The sequence below is a fragment of the Emys orbicularis genome, chromosome 8 (assembly GCF_028017835.1).
Source record: "Emys orbicularis isolate rEmyOrb1 chromosome 8, rEmyOrb1.hap1, whole genome shotgun sequence".
NCBI lineage: Eukaryota > Metazoa > Chordata > Testudines > Emydidae > Emys > Emys orbicularis.
Window position 1 is genome coordinate 98,324,284 of NC_088690.1, and position 21,768 is coordinate 98,346,051.

At 45.6% G+C, this 21,768-nt stretch overlaps 1 protein-coding gene across 1 annotated transcript in view; it reads left to right on the forward strand.

Moving 5' to 3' along the window:
• Positions 1 to 21,768, forward strand: part of AFF4 (ALF transcription elongation factor 4) — a 73,418-nt gene that overhangs the window by 28,822 nt on the left and 22,828 nt on the right. The window contains exons 4-8 of the mRNA XM_065408880.1: positions 3,305 to 4,099; positions 5,484 to 5,528; positions 6,182 to 6,268; positions 12,398 to 12,434; positions 14,455 to 14,503. Coding sequence (XP_065264952.1) covers positions 3,305 to 4,099; positions 5,484 to 5,528; positions 6,182 to 6,268; positions 12,398 to 12,434; positions 14,455 to 14,503 — 1,013 coding nt within the window. The remainder of the gene's footprint in view (positions 1 to 3,304; positions 4,100 to 5,483; positions 5,529 to 6,181; positions 6,269 to 12,397; positions 12,435 to 14,454; positions 14,504 to 21,768) is intronic.

Genomic DNA, 21,768 nt, shown 5'->3' on the forward strand with positions numbered 1-21,768 from the left:
CTGATAGTATTTGAGGTTCTTAATACCATACTCCTCCTGAGGGCATTCTGCGCCAAAAAATTAAAAATTTTGTGTACAATATTTTAAAATTCTGCAGGTTTTATTTGTCAATAAATAAATGCAGAGGCTCCAGCATGGCAGTGGGGAGCACAGGCCACTGGTTGCATAAAAGTGAGAGATCACCCTGCAGCCTCCCCACTCCTGGGACATGGACTAGGTGGTGAGGCTGCACCCGACCTTGACACAGCACAAGGCCTGGGCCTGCCCCAGAAACACCCTGGGGCCCTGCCCCTCTGCACAAGGAGCACCAGGTGTGGGGCAGGCAGGCTCAACCAGGCAGGATCCAAGTGTGGAGGGGCTCTGGGGGGGAGATCCAGGTGTGGGGTCAGAGGATTCTGTGCGGGATAATCTGGGTGGAGGCAACTCAGTGAAGGGCCTAGGTGTGGGGGGGATCTGAATGCATAGAGACTCGTTGGCGGGGTTCCAGGTGCAGGGGCAACGGGACTCTGCAGGGACTTCCAGGTGAAAGTGCTTGGAGCTCAGTGGAGGGATCTGGGTGTGGGGGGAGTGGCGCTTGGTGGGGAGGGGGTCTGGGTGCAGCTAATTGGGGGGCAGTGGCATGGGGATCTGGATGTGTGGGCTCAGGATGGTGGCAGGGGTTTAAGTGCAGGGAGCTCAGTGGGGGGTGGTCTAGGTGCAGGGGTAGGGGCCGGAGGCAGGGGGGTTGGGTGCAGGAGGCTCCAGATGCAGGGGTTGAGGTTCAATGTGGTGGGGTTTGGGTATGAAAGGATAGGGGGGTTCTGGGTGTATGGGGTGAGGCTTGGTGGGGGTGTCTGGGTATGGGAGGTCCGGATGCATGGGGCTTGGGCGGATGCGGGAGCAGCTCCCCATACAGTGACCTCTCCCCCTGCAGCTGAGCAGCGATGTGGGCAGGAAGCAGGGGAGTATGCTGAGCTTCCTGCAGCTGGGGTTGGGTCTAACACAGCCCCAGCCACTTCTTGCAGGGGAAGAGAAAGTCCCATCCTCTTCTGCTTCCAGCCCAGCTGAGACTATCAGCTGATCCCAGCTCAGTGTAGGAACCGCTGGCTGGGGTATCCCCAGCCCTGCGGTGATTTACCTCTCTGCTGCCAGCTCCGGTTGCCTGAAACAATGTATCTGTGCAGCTAGGAAGTGGTGCATGACTGCTCTTGCAGCTTCCCTGTCAGAGTCATTTTTCTGCAGGGAAGAAAAGAAATCTGCAGGGGACATGAATTCTGCACGCATGCAGTGATGCAGAATTCCCCCAGGAGTAATATCACTGGTACAATTGTTCATCGCCAACCTAAAGCTATACTGTATAGAACTCATGTCTTTGATAAACACAGCCCAACTCTGGCCCAGGTTCTAGAAAGAATTCTACTGGAAAGATACTTAAACAAAACGTCCACTGCTGTGTTCACAAATGAATACCGCAAAATTGTGCTAGAGCATGAATGGAGTTGACTAGAAACTGACTACAAACACTAGTTAAACAAGTGGTTCGTTTTCCTTCTCCAAATTGAGAAGTGCATAAGTAAGAACTGCATAAATAATAATTAGATTCTTTCCTTAAAAGTGCCAGTGCCATTTTTGTGTGGCCAGCAATACTTCCCCACAACTCTCTTCTATGAGAATTTTGTGATCATAGTTCAGGGCTTTGAACAAAACATTCTTCTGAACCACCTACCTAGTTCATATGGCTAAAGGAAAAAATAATTTTGTATTACCATAGAATTATAGCAGAATTTAAAAGGAACTGTGGCATTAAGGCTCTTTAAACCTTTCCATTACATTTTTCTTTCTAACTGTTGGCTTCTTATTTCCTTAAACTACACCTCTACCTCGATATAACGCTGTCCTCGGGAGCCAAAAAATCTTATCGTGTTATAGGTGAAACCGCGTTATATTGAACTTGCTTTGATCCACCGGAGTGTGCAGCCCTGCCCCCCCAGAGCACTGCTTTACCGCTTTATATCCGAATTCATGTTATATCGGGTAGTGTTATATCGAGGTAGCGGTGTACTTTGGACCATTTCCCCACAAGCTATCAAAATAAGTGTGCATGGACCTCTACAAGGTGGCCTAGTTGATACATATTTTTTTTTCTCTGTACCTGCTGTGCCAGTAAGGATGTCTGTCGTTAATGTCTAGAGGCAGGCAGCCATAGTCCATCCTCTTCTGAAAGAATGGTGGCTGCAATGTGAGATTTAAAGCCAGGAACTATATGGAAAGATCTTGGCTCAGTGAGGGATTTGGAGGACTGTGTGGAAGGGGACATTGAATATAGAAAATGCATATAATAGCCCATCTTATCTATCTGGCAGTTGAACAGTCGTTATTTAAAACAGCTGAACTGGCCTTGTATTAATAGATAAGATTGGTTTTGTTTGTGCCAACCTCTAATCGTTTCTAATGCATTAGGCAAAATTTTTTCCTTGACTCTCTGGCCAGTCAGTTGTCTTGTCTACTTTTGATAGATAGTTCTTGGTTTGTGTGGAAGATTCTGCCATTACAATATTTACATTTTTCCCCCTGCACTCAGTCTATGATATTTCATAAACTAATATCTGTAATCTAGCTACCATTTTTTGGTAATAGGAAGCTGCATTTAATGTTAAACTTGATCAAGCTTTATGGATATGCTATTAGTTATATTAGCCCACTGAAGGCTTCTTGTTAGTGGTGCACAGCCAAATGGTCTTTTACTATGTGGGATTTTCAGCCTTTAAGAATAAAATATGTATAGTTTGAAGACAGACGGGGGAGAGAGTAAAGATAAAATAATTTAAAAGGATGAGTGAAATGTTAAAAATAAGAGGACTAGCTTTAGAAATCAGAAGGGAATAATAACTACATAGTTCTTTGTGTATTAATTAGGAGAATAACTTAGTACTTCTCTAGAAATTTTCATTGGGATTCTCAGTCACCAATAGGAGCTGAGTGCCTAGCTCCGTTTGACAACACTGAAAAATCTCAGCCTCGTCCTGCTCTGAACTGGTATGCAGAGTCCATTTATTACTACATACGTATTAAACTTAATACATTATTTATTTAAATTTAAAGGGATTAAAATATTAAGAACAGGAGGCGAAACTGGGATGGCACACAAAATAGACTTGGATGCTAACTTAAGTTCTTAATTCTGAATTTTGGGTTTACTACTCTAGTTTTGTGTCAAGTCAACTTACCTAAGCCAAGATGTATATATCTTAGATTTAGGAATCTCATTTTAAAAATACTTCTTAAATGTATTTTTAATCTTATATTTCTGTTATACTTTGCACAGACCAGCAAAGAAGATCAACTGTCTAACCGTATTCAGAGCATGCTTGGAAATTATGATGAAATGAAGGATCTTATAGGAGACAGATCTCTACAAAAGCTTGTTGGTATTCCCAAACCAACAGTACCATCAACGCCAGATGAAAAATCAAACCAAAGTTTCTTTGGTGAACAGAGACACAGTACCAGCTCTCATCAGAGCAGCAAATGGACTCCTGTAGGACCAGCACCTAGCACTTCCTCCCAATCGCAGAAACGGTCCTCCGGTTTACAAACTGGACACAGTAGTCAGCGGAGCAGTGGCAATAACACTAGCAGCAGTGGCCAGAGGCATGACCGTGACTCATATGGTGGTAGTAGCAGCAGCCGCAAAAAAAGCCAGCACGGATCAGAACACTCCAAATCCCGTTCTTCCAGCCCTGGAAAACCACCTGCTGTTTCTTCATTGAGCTCCAGCCATTCCAGGTCTCATGGAAGTGATCATCATAGCAAGGAACATCAGCGCTCAAAATCTCCACGGGATCCTGATGCCAACTGGGACTCACCTTCCCGTGTACCTTCATTTTCAAGTGGACAGCACTCTAACCAGTCTTTTCCTCCTTCACTAATGTCCAAGTCCAGTTCAATGTTGCAGAAGCCCACTGCCTATGTAAGGCCCATGGATGGACAGGAGTCTATGGAACCAAAGTTGTCCTCTGAACACTACAGTAGTCAAACTCATAGCAACAGCATGAGTGAGCTGAAGCCTAGCAGCAAAGCACATCTAACCAAGCTTAAAATACCTTCTCAACCACTAGATGTAAGTTGGTACTAAGTTTTGGGGGGGTTATCTTTTTTCAGCATCAATGGCTGGGATTTTCAGAGGTGCTTAAGGGCGTTGGGTGCCTAACTTCTATAGGCTCCATTTAAAATTCCAGCCTATATGGCTACAGTTAACTTACTATAAAAATACAGGACTTCCCATTGGAAAGTGAAGCAACTTTGTAGTTTGTCAGTGGGAAGTCACACATTTTTCTTTTGTATTTTAAGGAGAATGTTGTTTATTTCCTTCTACATCCCCAATGTGCATGTCCTGGTTTTTACATAATTGCATACCATGTTGGAGCTTTTATGGTCTCTGGTTCTTTCTGATGAGTCATGTAATGGATTTTACTCTCGGTTATGTTCGATTGTGGCATAAACCAAATTCTCTTCTGAAGTGTAGTAATTGTGCATAATATAACTATAGTTTTCTAAAAACAATGTAATAGGTTTCAGAATATAAGCAATATTTTTTTCTCTGTATAGGGCATATTTAGCTTAAACATGTTTTAGTGGTTTAGCTACTCTTGGAGTGTTGAGAATAGGTTGCCTGCATCTGCACAGCCATGTTGAGGATCAGTGTAGTTTAAAATTATTTTAATAAGATGCTATTGCATCTACTCTTAGCCACTTGAATAGCAATAGCTGGGAGTCTTTTAGATATCGCAAATAAATGGCTAAATAAAATGTAGAAAAATTATGGCCATGGTTAAAAATCATGCATAAGGAAAGACATCTATGCCAAGTATTCACAAATGTATGCATAATTTATATTTTACACTAAGACAAACAGTATTGCAGCTCTTCTCCCTCCCCCCCCCCCCCCCCCCACACACACGTATTTGGACAGAGGTACAGGGAATTATTAAAGTACAAAACTGTAAGTAGCCCTTATGCTCTAATTAATAATGCAGTTCATGAGAGAGCAGATCTAAAGTCATGTTATGGGTTACCGTTATGCTTTTTCAATCACTTGAGTTCAGATAGTGGCCAGTGACTTGCCTCATGAACTTATAGTTTAAAAAATAAATCAAGCCAAACTTTCAGATGTTTGTAAGACACTGCCTTGTTAAAATCATGTTAACATTTAAGTGAGGAATACAGGTAATGGATTAGAATAACATGATTTTTAGTGTATTTCATTTCTGTGTGCCAGTGCTATACCAAATCTAGGATTTCTGCAGTTTGGGAGATATCCGATCGTAAAACTATTGCTGGTTCTTTAGTCTAGCAGTGCTACTTCTCTCACTGATTCTGGATGAATATCATCAGGACTTGGGCCAGAAACAAGTGTAACTTTAAATCCGGTGTGTTAAGGGGCGGGGGGGGAGAAGCCTTAAGAGGTATAAATATAATAGTTAATCCTGAACTTTGATTTATAGGCATCAGCATCTGGTGATGTGACCTGTGTGGATGAAATTCTAAAAGTAAGTTGCCTGTTCTTCTGGTTCTTGACTTTATTCATTTAAATAAACAAACACTGCTAAAGTGGGGAAATGGAGAACTTGCCCTGCCTGCACATGAGAGAAAATCAGCAGTGTCCCAAGAACTCCACTTACATTATCTGACTCCCTAAAAATCATCAATGTGCGAAGTACCTGGATTCCAGTTTCTGCTGCAACTGCTGTTAACCTTAAACCTGTTGTGCCCTTCAGTTTCCTAGTTCTTCTTACTAAGTATTAACACACATTGACATCCCTGTTTTAAACTTGCTGGTAGAAGTTTTGGAGGAACAGAAAGCAGCTTATCAGTTCTATGTGTTTTCTTTATTGAATGTATTTTAGTGTCCATTTTCATGGACAAACATTTTTTAAAGAATTTTCAGATTTCTCTGCAAAAGTTTGTTCATTATGTAGGCAGGGAATGGAACTGCATACTCAAAATGCTGTCAAATGGATATAGTAAACAGAAAAAAAACAAATTAGTCTATAATATTAAAGTAAATATTCTTAAGTTTTACATCTAATGATTATAGGTAAAAATATTTCACACAGAAGTGTGTATAGCTTTTTAAAGTTGACATTTTGATGTGTTTTAACCTTAACGTATAATGGCTTTTTGCTGTTTGGTTTGTTTACAGGAGATGACCCACTCTTGGCCTCCCCCTCTGACTGCTATTCATACACCATGCAAAACAGAGCCATCAAAATTTCCTTTTCCAACTAAGGTTAGAGACTGACAAACCTAACTTTATATTTGTTTAGTAGTTAAATATTGAGTGACATTAAAACTAGAGAAACTCCTTTTAAAGATCAAGAATTGCACTGCAGGGTTTTAAAGCTCTTGTTGTTAAATTCAACTGTGCATTGTCATTTGGGGTTTATTTGAATACATGGTAACCCTTTGTCTGAAAATCCATCCTGGCTTTACAGCAGTACCCATGATAGCCCTGTAAAGAGCACAATTATGTTCTTTCCCCATCTGCATTCACTCAACTGCTGTATCTTCCTGAAAGGAACAAAATTGGGAGACAGTATCTGGCTGCTGTGGCTTCAGTCCCATTGAGAACAATAGGAAATGACAGCCATTTAGAAAGAGCAGTTCTTCATTGATTTTTCTGTAAATAATGTTATTTTCCATCAGCAGGGGCTGAAGAAGAAACTTTGTTATGAAGAGCTTTGTTGTCATGACCATTAATCTTAAAAGGTTCTTTTCAAAAAGTACCCATTGCATCAGATCTGTTCAGTAGGAAAGGAAGGAAGGGAAAACTGGTGTGTGTGTGAATGCGCATGAGAATGTGGGTAGGATCAAGAGGGAGAAGGGAAACTGGACAGTACACTATGACTGCTTTGTGCTGGTCTGTAGTGGGGTATGCACTAGTAGATCTGGCCCTGAAAGTTTTAAAATAAAACTTATTTTTTTAAGTTGATAGTACATATCTTCAGATCATTGGAAATATCCCATAGTAACATTCTCTTTTAGTATTTATGTATAACATATTTAATTAAAAACAAAATAAAAGATAATTTCCAGATGAAAACTACATTAAATTGGCATTAAGGTTGAATACATGTCAGTAACTTAAAAGCATCTAGGGATCCTGTAATTATCCCCAAAGTCAAGCATCACAAATGCAGGGAATGCGAAGGTATGGTTAAGCTTATAAGAAATTCGGACATATAAAGTATGGAAATGCACAGTTACGCACTTAGAACAGAGGTGGGCAAACTACAGCCTGCAGGCCACATCCAGCCCACGGGACCTTCCTGCCAAGCCCCTCCCCTGCTGTTCCCCCTTCCCCGCAGCCTCAGCATGTCCCACCGCCGGCGCAATGGTCTGGGCGGCGGGGCTGCGAGCTCCTGGGGCAGCGCAGCTGCAGAGCCTGGCCTGACCCGGTCTCTGAGCTGCACAGCGTGGCTGTAGCGCCGCCGGTGCTCTGGGCAGCGTGGTAAGGGGGCAGGGAGTGGGGTGGGGGGGTTGGATAGAGGGCAGGGGAGTTTGGGGTGGTGGTCAGGGGGCGGGGGTGTGGATAGGGGTCAGGGCGGTCAGAGGGTGGGGAACAGGGGGGTTGCATGGGGGCAGAGGTCCCGGGGGGCCAGTCAGGAAGGAGGGAGGGGTTGGGTGGGGGGCAGTTGGGGCAGGGGTTCCAGGGGCGGTCAGGGAACAGGGTGAGTTGGATGGGACAGGAGTGGTGGGGGGTGGGGTCAGAGGGCGAGAAGCGGGGGGATGGGGGTCCTCCCCTAACTGGCCCTCCATACAATTTCCGAAACCCGATGTGGCCCTCAGGCCAAAAAGTTTGCCCGCCCCTGACTTAGAACAGTCTTAACTCTGCTCAGTTGGCTTTTTCGTCCCTTCACCCCATGGTATCATTAATGTAGAACTACAAATACTGATTTTTAAAGAGTCAATGAAATTGTCACGCACTAATAACAATTGTATGTTTGTTAGCACGGCATCACTAGAAGAAGACAGTGCAGCTCTTACATCCCTCTATCTTACATCTATCCCTCTTGTTTCTTGTGTGTGATCAACAGTGAAAGAACATTGCAATATCATTCTGCTCCAGAGTTAACACACCCTGAAAATGGATTGGGGCAGTCTGTTCCTCCCTTGCCACTGTTTCAGCATTTACAGGCTCAGCAAATGTTACTTCATAAATAACCTTTATAATGTTAACTGAATAATCTTCAAAGTCATAAGTGCTAGACTTATTTTTTGTAATGAAAGCTGAGATTTTGGAGCATTGTGGGCAGACTCCAGAGGAAAGTAAGAGCCCACTGAATGACCCATTTTGATCCCTGATAGAGAATAGTTGAGTTGTAAGCATATTTCACTTGAAGTTTATTTTTGTCAGTTGTTTTTCTATGTTCATCTATTTCATTCTTAACATCTTATATCGCTTGCTTTTTTCTGGGAGGAGTGGAGCACTGTCCTCTATGTAATCTCCAAGATTAATGTAGCTGCCTTGAGCTGTGGTGAAAATTACTAATACGGTTCTCTAAAATGCTCTGGCCAGGTCTCATGACACTCCACGCCTCTGCTGTCAATACATACCCACAAACAGAGACCCATCCTCCCTGAAGAGAGCAGAATGGGGGACCTGCACAGCCCTGTACCTGTCTTTCCCCTTTGAACTGTACGTTCTTGTTTGCTGCTGTCCTGTGAGCTGAGAATTTACAAAGTATTCTACAACAATTCCTAGATTTACTTCCTGAGGCAAATCCAGAAACGAGTCTCATTATTTCATTATCTATTCCCTTTTGGTACTTACTGATCTTATCAGTGTAATGATAGATCTAAAAATCTTGCACACACTAATTTCATCCAAGCTTAATTTGCTGAGTAATACAAAATTGGCAACCCAGCAGTAATACTTAAAATATTTTATTGTTAAGAGAACTAAGTTAAGTTTCATAATATTCAGAACTAGTATGTAATAATACCAACATACTTGAAGAAGAAATCTGTTTCTTTACAGAATGTTTTTTCTCTATCTTGCAAACATGTGCCTATTTGTTATTGTAGGGTTGTTTATGAATTGTTTGGCTTGTGGGCCTTTGACTTGACTTTCCTCCTAAGCATATATATTGAATCTTTTGTATGGGGTGGGGGAAAGAAGCTGTATTAGATTACTTGGTCTTGCTGACATACAAGAACAAAAAGATAGGTCATATTTTTGGACCTTTATCAACCTGGATTGTGTTTCTTAAACCAGCTTGCAAAAAATTCCATTTATGGCTTCTCCTTGTCTTCTGACTTCTAGCCAACTTTTTTATTCCATGACTATGCATCTTAGATGAGGAACTCTGTTAAATACGCTCTGCAGATCCAATGCCTATAATTTCCTCTGCCATGTTGTACCCCCTGTCATTCTTGGCAGGAATATTTTCCAAGAATTCCAGCAAGTTAGTGAGCCATGGGTTTGTTTAGCCTGAAACCATCATGGAATGTAGAAAACAAAACAGAACAGTGGTTTACTTTAATCAAGCTGTACTGTCCTAAGAGGACTTGATCTCTTCAGAAACTGTACTTTCTTCACACGTAATATGCTGCTAGGTTTCACAGCATTCTACTTGTGTGCTAACACTTGGTGTGTCTCGCATGCCATACTACAAACGTAGGCACTTTTCAGTGGTCTAATGTGTCAACTTAGATTGTTAGGGCAAGGACTGTCTGTTTGATGTGAATTGTGCCTAGCATGATGGTCCCAGATTCCTGATTGGGCCTATTGGTATTACCTTAACATATTTAATAATGGTAAAGCAGGTCCTAAGCAAGAACAAAGCTGCATGAAATTGGCTTCCTCACAGGATTAGCTTGTACATCTTTTGTTGTAAGAAATCTGAGTAAAATTTTTGATGGAGCTTAGGACCCTAAATGCTTAAGTCACTTTTGAAAATTGTATACTCTGTCATTTGGTTTGAGCCATGGTCTGAGGCTTGAGGTTACTGCTCCAGCCTCACGTAGATTTCCTGCAGATGACTGTCAGACTCCAAAGGCAGATTATTGGTCTTGTATATAAAATGTCTGTCTGTAAATGTGCACGTAGATCGACACATACCACCCAAACATCTTAAGAGCCAAGGGTTTTTTGTACAGGTGAAAGTTGCTCAGTTGAGTCTGAGACTGAAGTCTGCTCTCCACAAAGCAAATAGTACGGCAGCATTGTAAACTTCTGCCCTGGAGTACCTCAGCTGTGCCCTAGAGAAGGGATGGCTAAGGAAGGGAAGGGGAGTTTTGTTTCCAGGTTTATTCGGTCGTTGACCTCTCAGAGTATCATCAATGGCATCGATTAGGGTTGATTGTGCTGCTGTTAAGTTAGTAATATGGAAAGTGGAATTGAGACCACGGTCTCATTTCAAATAGAACCCAACAGCCATCAAATGGCAACCACTTTCAGTCACTGCTACCTGGACTAGAGCCAAGTTGGCAACCTACCTAAGTACTGCATTACCATTCTCCCCAATTATATCCAGTCTTCCCTCTCTCTGCCTTTTATGTCTAAGTGCAGTTTGCTTCCTGCTTAAATCTCTTCATTGCCTGTCCTGACCAGTCTGTCTGCTGTTACTCCCATTAGATTAATATGGTCTCCTTCCTCTCCATTGTTTCTCATTTGTCCTTTCCTAAGTAGTCCCCTGGGAGATGATACTGCTGGAAATAACTTTGTAGCTGTAAGCTTGTGCTTTTACTTGTCTGAGTTTCTTAAAGTGAAATGTGTTCAAAACCAAAATAGATTATTGGAAAATGGATTTAAAACAAAATATATCTTCATCAAAGCGCACCCTCAGGGAATGCTATGGTGTGACTTAAAAACATTTAAGTGACACCAATGGATAATTGCGCAGACATTGTTTTATTGCAGTCACAATGTGTACATAGGAAGAAACAGATGTAAATTGCTATTTGTATGCCCACCCCAGGACAGTAGCTGTCTACCAGTGCTATTGAAATTAGGCAGCACAATAATTTTCCCACTATCCTGTCTTCCATTTTGAATGATAGCCTACCGCATTTGGCCTGCTGACTACTTTTGGCCATGGAGGCAAAAAGAAACCAAATAGCAGATAATCATTCTGACATTCAGTATGTCTGTGAAATATAAAAACCCGGCATTGCTTAAACTTTGGAAACTTGCAAAAGGTTAATCTGGTAATTATCTATTGAAGCTGGGAAGATGTCACAAGGCTTCATTTTGAGTTAATTTAAATTTTTACTCTTTTTTTTCTTTGACTAAAGAAGCAATTTTTAAAATAAAACCTATAAAACAAGATATCTTTGGGAAGAGGGAAGTCTTTAGCAGAACACAGCGAGCTTTATACACTGCAGTGAAGAACTCCAAAGAAATAAAACCTCATGTAATACTGCTTCAACAACTTACCAATCTGCAGTAAAAGATTTTTAAGAACATCTAAACATGTTGTGTAAAGCCCTTGTTTGTTCAGAATGTTTACAGATACCATTATGTACATGCAGCACTTCAGTGAGCCACTTGCTATGGGAGATCAGTTTACAGGCTTATTATAGAAGCTACAACCCACTATTGGTAGATTACTTGATTCTTCTTGGCAAACTGGTGAAAGAGTATTTGAATGAAGTATACTAGATTCAATTTCCTAAGTAATGCATTTCAAATTGAGTCATGTATTTTCAGTTATTTCATATTTTTAGGGCCAAAGCTGGACTGCTTTAAAACAAGGTTATGGTCAGAAAAGGTGACTATATAAATATGACATTCTTATTCGGCAGTCTGCTCCCTGTACCTACTCAGTCAGATCTGTTTATTTAAGAACTATAAAACAAGCTTTTGGTTTTTTTAAATTACATTTAGCAGGATTGACTTTGCACTACTGCGTGGGGGAGAGCTGGATTTTCTGGAATTAATCAGCGTCTGGTGCCAGGGTCTCTACTGCTGATGTCAGAGCCAGAATGAACATGGCTTGATTTTCATGGCTAGATTTCCATATAATTTGGGTATATAATTTACATAAGTGAATGAGTCTAACTTGTGAGCACTGCTAAGATAATTGTACATGAATTAGGTGTCAAGTTGCATGGGTAACTGGAGGGACAGATGGGCTGGTGTAGGAGGGGAGTATGGGCAGGCCTACTGAAGTAAGTCCCTGTGCTAAGACCATGTGCTTGGGCTTGAAATGTCTTTTGGGATAGGTGCAGGGAATTTGAGCCCAGAGGAACAATCAAGTACCCTCATTCCTTGCTTTTGCTTCACTCTTCTACTTAAGTCCTAATGTACTGTAGTCATTTAAAAGAATAGGGGGCAATATGACTCAGCCTTTACTTTCATCATTAGTTAAAACTCCCTTTTGAAATAATCTTATGTAACTTTTTATTCCCTTAGGAGACTCAACAGTCCACTTTTGGCACTGGAGAGCAGAGTGAGTATTTAAAGTAGTTTCATATATTTTAAAAAATATTTATATAAAATGTTTTCATGATATGATTAACGTCCCAAATGCCTCTTGGGCTTCTTGGCTTTTTTTAAATCTACATCTTCCAGACAGGTCACACAGGTTAAAACCCCAAGTTAGCATTTCCATGTTTTCTTCAAGTCTTACTCTATAAAACAGATCATTTGTTTTCTTTTACAAGTCCTGTTATATGATCTGAAAGGTAATGATTAAACTGCATTGTGGTTGCTGGCTTCTAGAGGAAATACCTAGCTGTACCCAGTCATATTACTGTAATCCTCCGAAAGATGCTTTCTCTTTAGAGCTGATTGAAAATCATAGTGATAATTGTATGTGAAAACTCGAACCCCAGTTTCTAAAAGTCTGATGTCCAGCAGGCAAATTAATGTGTGTAGTAGAATAAAGCATAAGGTTTGTTTTATAGCTGGGGACAGTAGCCAATCCACACTGTAGCTTCCCCTTGCTGTGGCACTCCATGCTCACCTTATTGGGCATAATTCAAAATGGAGAATATGGTAATATCAGGCACTCCAGGGTATGATTATGCATATGCTCACTCTCAGCTGCTACCAGAGCTCTTTTCAGAATTTGAACAAAAGCAACAAAGCTCTTGTTGAAATGTCTTTCCTTTTCCACGAGAATTACTCAAATGGATTATTTACAGGTAGTGCATTTAGTGTGATTGAAACACAGCCCACACTTGTTCACTTCCATTCGGCTTTACCCTTCATACCCCAAATAATTAATCAGATTAAGTAGTAAAAGCAGAGAGAGGCTTATTCTTATATATTGACAAGCCACTTACTCTGAACACACAATAAAGAGAGGAATTGAGGAAATAAATTCAAACACTTAATTAGAAAACCCATTGCTATGGTATATGGGCCTATCTATAAATGCTTCATATAGAAATGCACTGTAAAATGGAGAGAAGCCAGCCTGATCGGAGGCTAGGAGTGATTCTCAACTCCTAAATATTTCATTGAAAACCAAATTATGACCACTTCAATTTTGACTTCTGTTGTGGTGCCCTGGACAGAAGTTAGGAATTTAAAGTGACCTACCTTGATTGGTCAAAATGGTGGGATCCTTACTCAGCTACTGCAGAGCTGAGTAGGGATGATGCTGAAGCTAATGTTAACATGACGCTACCGGCTGAGTAACTCCATGTCTCTGCATGCAGAAAGCAGTACAATTTTTCTAGAGCAGTGTTTTTAACAGAGAGAGAAGGAAAACAATTTGTTCTTTCACAGCATTCAAAATAAATGAAACTTACTGCTGTCTTAAAAAAAATAAATCACTTGAAATCTGGTCCAGTTTTGTATATTCAGGGTATGTGTACACAGCAAAGAAAAACCCATGTCTGGGCCGTGCCTGCTGACTTTGGCTTGTGGGGTTTGGGCTGCGGAGCTGTTTCATTGCTGTGTAGACTTCCAGGCTCAGGCTGAAGCCCAAGCTCTTGGACTCTGCAGGGTGGGAAACAGTGCTGCAGGCCCAAGTTGGTTGGAACGGGCCCGCTGCAGGTTTTTCTTTGTTGTGTAGACATACCCTCACTGTTCTTGTTGGTGCAGTTGCCTGCTGTGCTAGCCTTTCACCTCTGGATCTTCTAGTTCAAATCTAGGTAAGCTGATATTAGTGAAATAATTCTATTAGTCCCAGTCTAAATCATGTATAACTACACCAAGCAAATAGAACAATTCAGCATGATTGGCTCTGCTTAAGAGAACCATAAAGCAGGCATAGAAAGGGTGTATTGCATGTCAGGGTTGAGGTGCATTGATGGAACTGTGTGGGAAGTTTGCATAACACCTGCTTGCATCGTATCTGGCTTAAACCAGTTGTGTTAGTCCCTCCATTCCTCAAGTGCTAAATTCACTCAATCATTCTTGCCTCCAAATTCATCTAGGATTTTTATTTCTTGTAACTTTGAAGCGTGTTATTTTGCTGCTCATTTTTAAGGAGTGTTCTTTTTTCTTTTTTCCCCCAGAAAGATATAATCCCTCATCAAAAACGTCCAATGGCCATCAATCGAAATCGTAAGTTGCTCTTATGAAAAGATTAGAACATCCTCTCCAATATTTCCCAAACTACTATTTCTGAAGTGTTTTTGAAGGATTTTGGCCCATTAAGATGACTATAGCCATTTCTCCACACTTTAACGTGGATATAACAGTTCTTCTTCGAGTGCTTGCTCATGTCCATTCCCTATTAGGTGTGTGTGCTCGCCACGTGCACCGGTGCTGCAATTTTTCCCCTTAGTATTATCCGTAGGGGACTGGCTTTGGTGCCCTCTGGAGCGTCGCCCACATGGCGTGGTATAAGGGGCACTGCTGGCTCTCCCCACCCTCAGTTCCTCCTTGCTACCAGTGACAGTGCTGGAAAATCTGCTGCTTCGGCTAGCATTTTCGTTCTTTCTTGTGAACTTTGAAAACCTGTAAAATAGTTTTGTATATAGTTAGTAGTTTCTTAGTTAAACCCTTAATAGTTGTTTTCAACTCGTCGTTAGTCCCGAATGGGACTCAGCCAGGGGAATGGACATGCCCACGTCCCCAGGCTTTAAGCCCTGGGATCGCTGTAAACGGCCTATGCCCGTCAGCGATCTGCATACCAGCTGTCTAAGGTGCTTAGGCGAGGGGCACATAAGTGACAGGTGCCGTATCTGCAAGTCCTTTAAACCTAGGATGAAGAAGGAGCGCGAAACTCGTCTAAGGGCGCTCCTAATGGAGTCGGCACTCACTCCGGCACCGGAGCAGCAGTCCGACTCCGCACCAAGCACCATGGCCTCCATGCGCAGTGCTCCGTCGGCGCCGTCCACGGCTCCGGTCATGAAGTCGAAGAAGAATGTGAAGGGACGACCTCCTACAAAGAGAGGGCTGGAGCCGAGCCACGACCCATGCTGAGTAGCTCAACACCCCCTTCAGGAAGTCAGGCTCTGACTCAAGTCAAGCAGTGCAGCTCATCCCATACTTTGCCTGCGACTCCGGATAGCGGTGCAGGCCATGACCAGCTTCAGGTGCCATCGATGCCCAAAGCCCTTCAAGCAGCTCAGGAAATTCTGATGCTACTGGTGCCGCCCACTCCGGCTCCAGCAGTACCCCAGTCTCGGGGAAAACCTGCTTTAGGACCTATGCATGTGTCCCTGCCTCAGTAGCACTGTTCCCCATCGAAAGTGACGTCCCACCATCGCTCGCCCATGCGAAGCCGTCATGCCTCAGACTAGAGAGGCAGGCTCAGCAGATCCCCCCTCCCCCCCTTTGGTCCCCACACTGGGGGCACTGATTAAGGGATTCGAGGTGTTCCTTGCCGGTGGATTGGCGCAGACCCTCTGGGGCACATGCCACTCAACAAGATCTCTGGGACTGGCCCCGACCGTCTCCAAGGGCCTGGTACCGATCACTGGACCGATCGTGGAACAGAGACCGCCGATCACCTGGTCATCATCGCCCGTCTCCTAGGAGGAGATCGCCCTTCTCAGGAGGTTCCTCCTGACAGCCGGCCTATAGTGGCTCCCAGTCCCGTTCAACATCCTGGTACCGGTCGAGTAGCGAGGCGTGGATCACTGGGTGTCTGACGCAGATACGTCAAACACAGTCGGTCTCCAAAACCCTGACCGAGACACCCGACTCGCTCGGACAGGTCAGCTTCGGGTCCCAGCAACCGACACTGGTTCGGACAAGAGCCACCACTCTGCCCGTTCCTGGTCGCCCGGTACTGCCGCTCTGCTTACAGCTCCGGCACGGAGCGATGTTCCCTGACTGCGGGACAAACCCTGGTACCTGTGGTGATGCCAGCATCGACGGCACCAAAACCGGTTCCATGGCCCCGAGTGCAGTGCTGGCGCCATGGTACCCGTGGAACCCTGGGGAGTTCACCCAACCATCCCAGACAGCCCGATTGGTGTTGGGAGCCTCGGAGAGGCCAGGGCCTTGGTATCCCCTCCCCCTCTGGTTCTCAAGGCTTCGAGGAGTAAGACCCCACAGGTTCAGGAGTACCCAGGGGAGCAAGCTGCTAGACCACCAATGGACATGGAGGTTCCCGCAGCACTGGCATTGTCCTTGTCATTGCCAGACAAGGCTATCACAGGGCCCAGTTCCTCAGGATGACACCAAAGCGCACCAGGAACTTTTGAAGAGGGTCGCTTCCAATCTGGGGCTTCAGGCAGAGGAATTGGAGGAGCTATCCTTTTGATGTCCTCTGTTCCTCGGCTCCTGCCAGGGTGGCCCTACCCCTTCATGAAGGGGTTTCCAAAATCACTAATGCCTTGTAACAGACCCTCTCTTCCTTCGCCCCCATCTCTAAGAGGGCCGAACGCAAGTACTTTGAGCCAATGAAGAAGCATGAGTACTTGTACTCCCACCCTGCCCCCAACTCCCTTGTGATAGAGGCGGTTAACCACAAAGAGAGGCAAGGACAACCCAGGGCTACCCCCAAAAATAAAGATTCGAGGAGGCTGGATCTCTTTGGACTTAAGATTTATTCATTCTCCAGCCTTCAGCTGAGAGTGGCCAACCACCAAGCCCTCCCTGGCCGGTATGATTTCAATATGTGTCAAGCCATGGCCATGTTTGAAGGGTCGCTCCCCGAGGCTTCCAAGAAGGAGGTCTAAGTGATTCTTGATGAGGGCATGACGGTGGCCAGGGCAGCCCTCCAGGTGGCATCGGACTCTGCTGCTGCTGCTGCCTGCACCATGGCTTCCGCTGTCTCCATGCGGCGAGCTTCCTGGCTGCTCCTCTCTGGGTTGTCCTCTGAGGCTCAGCTGTCCATGCGGGACTTGCCCTTCGGCTGAGCCCTATTTGCGGCGCAAACAAACAGCAAGTTGCATGGCCTCAAGGACTCCCGCACCACCTTGAAAACCCTGGATCTGTACATCCCAGCCCTGGTGCGTAAGTGGTTCAAACTGCAACAGCCTCAGGGCCAGGAGAGCCAGCCTCGGCAGGACCAGCCCCACAAACGAGCCAAGGCAACAAGCGATATCCAAGCCACCCACCTCCACCCTCTGCCCAGTCAGGCTCAACCCGTGCCAATCAAGGGGCCAAATGGTCATTCTGAGGGTGTGCCCGAGGGCGACCTACCAGACTATTCCCCAGATCCATCTGTCCCAGTGTACACCAACCACCTTTCCCTTTTTCTTCCTTGCTTGGACCAGTGAGTCCTCGGCACAGTGGAACAGGGTTATACTCTCCAGTTCCTTTCTTTTCCCACCCCCCTTTCCCACCTGCCTTGACCATCCCTCTTCAGGGACCCCTCTCACAAGAGTCTCCTCGCGCAGGAGGTAAAGGGGTTGCTGCAGCTGGGTGTGGTGGAAGAAGTTCCTCTTGGGTACAGGAACAAGGGGTTCTATTCCTGGTACTTTTTAATCCCAAAGGCCAAGGGCAGTCTATGGCCCGTCCTGGACCTGCGAGACCTCAACAAGTACCTAAAGAAGCTAAAGTTCCACATGGTCTCCCTGGCTTCTGTTATCTCCTCCATGGATCCAGGAGAGTGGTATGTCACCCTCGACTTGAAGGATTCATACTTCCACATAGTGATCTTTCAAGGTCACAGACGCGTCCTCTGGTTTATGGTGGGACCCCACCACTACCAGTTTGCGGTCCTCCTGTTCGACCTGGCGATAGCACCGAGAGTGTTTACCAAGTGCAGGTCCATGGTAGCGGCTTACCTCAGGCGCCGGGGTATCCAGATCTACCCATACCTTGATGACTGGCTTGTCAAGGGCAGTTCCAGGTCTCAAGTCCAAAGGGATGTCGTGGTGCTTCAAGCCACGTGCCGCTCTCTGGGCCTTCTGATAAATGACACAAAGTTGACGTTTGTGCCGGTGCAGAGGATAGAGTTCATTGGAGCGATCCTCGACTTGACCTGCGCCAGGGCGTTCCTGCCACGGGACAGGTTCCATGCACTGACTATCCTCATTGCGGAAGTCTCCACATTCCCTCTGACTACAGCCAGGGCCTGTCTGCGCCTGCTGGGCCACATGGCAGTGTGCACTTACGTGGTCCGCCATGCCTGGCCCTGCAACAATGGCTGGGGATGGTCTATTTCCAGTCTCAGGACCCCCTGGAAAAGATCATTACTATTTCCCAGGCGATACTTCCCTCGCTGCGATGGTTGACCGACCACAGGACAGTCCTGGAAGGGGTTCCGTTCGACAACCCCCCTCACTCCAACGAGCTGGTGTTGGACGCCTTGGACCTCAGCTGGAGTGCACATCTCGGCGACCTCCAGACACAGGATGTGGTCCCCGGAGGAGGCGAAATTGCACAGAAATGTCAGAGTTCCAAGCAGTCCGTTTGGCGTACGGAGTCTTCCTGCCCCACCTGTCGGGCAAAGTGGTCCGAGTCCTGATGGACAACTCAGCCTCAATGTTCTACATCAACAGGCAAGGGGGAGTGCGCTCGTTGGCTCTCTGTCAAGAGGCACTCCATCTATGGGACTTCTGCATCAGCCACGAGATCCACCTGGAAGCTTGACACCTTCCCGGCATCAAGAATATGTTGGTGGACCACCTCAGCAGGGATTTCTCTCACTAAGAGTGGTTGCTCCATCCAGAGGTAGCCTGCATGATCTTCCAAAGGTGGGGAACTCCCCAAGTGGACCTGTTCGCTACCAGACAGAACAGGAAATGTCACCGGTTTTGTTCTTTGCAAGGTCTGAGCAAAGGCTCCCTCTCCGATGCTTTTCTCCTGTCATGGTCAGGGAGCCTGTTGTACGCGTTCCCTATATTCCACTCATCAGCAGGGTCCTGGCAAAGATCAAGAGACAAAACGCAGGTTGTTGTGATCGCCCCAGCGTGGTCTTGCCAGTATTGGTTCGGCACGCTTATGAGCCTGACAGCAGGCCCTCCATGGCCCCTGCCCAATCAACCAGACTTGCTGTCACAGGATCATGGTCGGCTCCTATACCCCAACCTCAAGTCCATCCTCCTCTCGGTGTGGATGCTGTGTGGCTGAACCCGGAGGACCAGACCTGTTCAGAAGGAGTCCAACAGGTCCTCCTGGAAAGTAGCAAGCCCTCAACTAGACTGACTTACCTGCCAAGTGGATGAGGTTTTCCCGTTGGGAATCTGAATGGAGCGTGTCTCCCTCGCGTTCCTCCATACAGGCTGTCCTGGACTACCTGCTCCATTTGAGGAACCAGGGCCTGGCACACTCTTCCATTAGAGTGCATCTTGCGGCCATCTCTGCTTTTCGCTCGCCAATCCAAGGACAGTGTTTTCCCATGACATGATGATCAGATTCTTGAGAGGGCTTGAGAGACTCTTCCTGCAGGTATGGGCTCCTGTCCCGCAGTCGGATCTTAACTTAATCCTTTCTAGGCTCACCGGCCTGCCCTTTGATCTGCTGGGTTCCTGCTCCTTTTCCCACCTGTCTTGGAAGGTCGTGTTCCTGGTGGCAGTGATGTCGGCGAGACGTGTCTCTGAAATTAAAGCCTTGACCGTTTATGGAGTTTCTGAGGTCTTCTACAAAGACCAGGTTCAGCTGTGGCCCAACTCAGCCTTCCTGCCAAAGGTGGTATTAACCTTCCATATGAACCAGGACATCTTCCTCCCGGTGTTCTGTCCCAAACCGCATAGGACCAGCGAAGAGAGGCGTCTTCACGCGTTGGACGTCCGAAGGGCCTTGGCTTTTTACTTAAAATGTGTCAAGCCTTTCCGTAAATCAACTCAGCTCTTCATTGCTATGGCAGACAGGATGAAAGGCCTTCCGGTGTCCTTGCAGAGGATTTCCAATTGGATCACCTCATGCATAAGGACCTGTTATGACCTGGCGGAGGTTCCACTGCTGATTGTCAGAGCCTACTCAATGAGAGCTCAGGCTTCTTCGGCAGCTTTCCTGGCACATATCCCTATCCAGGACATCTGTAGAGCTGCAACGTGGTCCTCTGTTCACGGCTCATTATGCCATCACTCAGCAGGCCAGGGACGACGCTGGGTTCAGCAGAGCTGTGTTGCAATCTACATGTCCGTGAACTCCTACCCACCTCCAGGGGTACTGCTTTGGAGTCACCTAATATGGAATGGACATGAGCAAGCACTCGAAGAAGAAAAGACAGTTACCTTTTCCGTAACTGGTGTTCTTCAAGATGTGTTGCTCATGTCCATTCCACAACCCGCCCTCCTTCCCCACTGTTGGAGTTTCTGGCAAGAAGGAACTGAGGGTGGGGAGAGCCGATGGAGCCCCTTATACCGTGCTACGTGGGCACCACTCCAGAGGGCGCCAGAGCCAGTCCCCTACAGATACCACTAAGGGAAAATCATCCAGCACCAGTGCATGTGGCGAGCACGCAGACCTAATATGGAATGGACATGAGCAACACATCTCAAAGAACACCAGTTACAGAAAAGGTAACGGTCTTTTCTTATGTAGAATCTAAATTCTTGTTGATTACCAGAAAATGGCTACCCAAGCCCACGTGAAAAGGACACTTTCCAAGATCGTCTCAAATTTTATGTCACCAACTGCTGGTTCACAAGGGCACATGTATGCACATTGCTTTTCCTGCTCTCTTTTTGTTGTTGTACGCTAGCAGGATATTTAAAGAAGATTTCTATTCTTGGGATTTCTTTGTTTCAGTACTTTGACAAGAATGAGGAGGGCAGGTAGGGTAGAGGGACCTTTTAAAATAAATGTTCATGGTTGCAGAGAAATCCAGTTACCTGGGTTGTGAAGTTATGATCTACTTTCAGCTGCTAACACAGGGGTCTCAAACACGTGGCCTGTGGAGTTATTTGCTGCGGTCGCCAAGCCTCCGTCACCTGCCACGCCCTCCCCCGCAGTGTGCCGCGTCCCCGCTGCTCTGCCTACCTCTAGGTGCTTCCTGCTGCCAAACAGCTATTTGGCAGCGCTTGGCGCTTTCCAGGAGGGAGGGGGAGGACCGGGGAGCCGTGCGCACTGGGGAGGAGGCGGGGTAGGGGGTGGGGATTTGGGGAAGGGGTTGGAATAGGGGCAGGAAGGGGGCGGAGTTGGGATGGGGACTTTGGGGAAGGGGTTGGAATGGGGGCGGGGCCGGGGCAGTGGTAGGGGTGTGTATCAGTGATGCGGCCCTTGGGCCAATGTACTAGTTCTCATGTGGCCTTCGTGGTCATTTGAGTTTGAGATCCCTGTGCTAACCGTTACAAAAATGGTTTGGGGAGCTCTGATATTCTGTAATCAGAGGATACAGTATGGAATGTGCTTAAGGAAGCTTAAATTTGGGGCCCTGTCTTCTGCTTGAATACCAAACATTTATCATACAGATGTTGATACAAATGTGGCAAACTATATTAAAGTACCTATAGACCAAACATTACACTTCATCTGTCTGC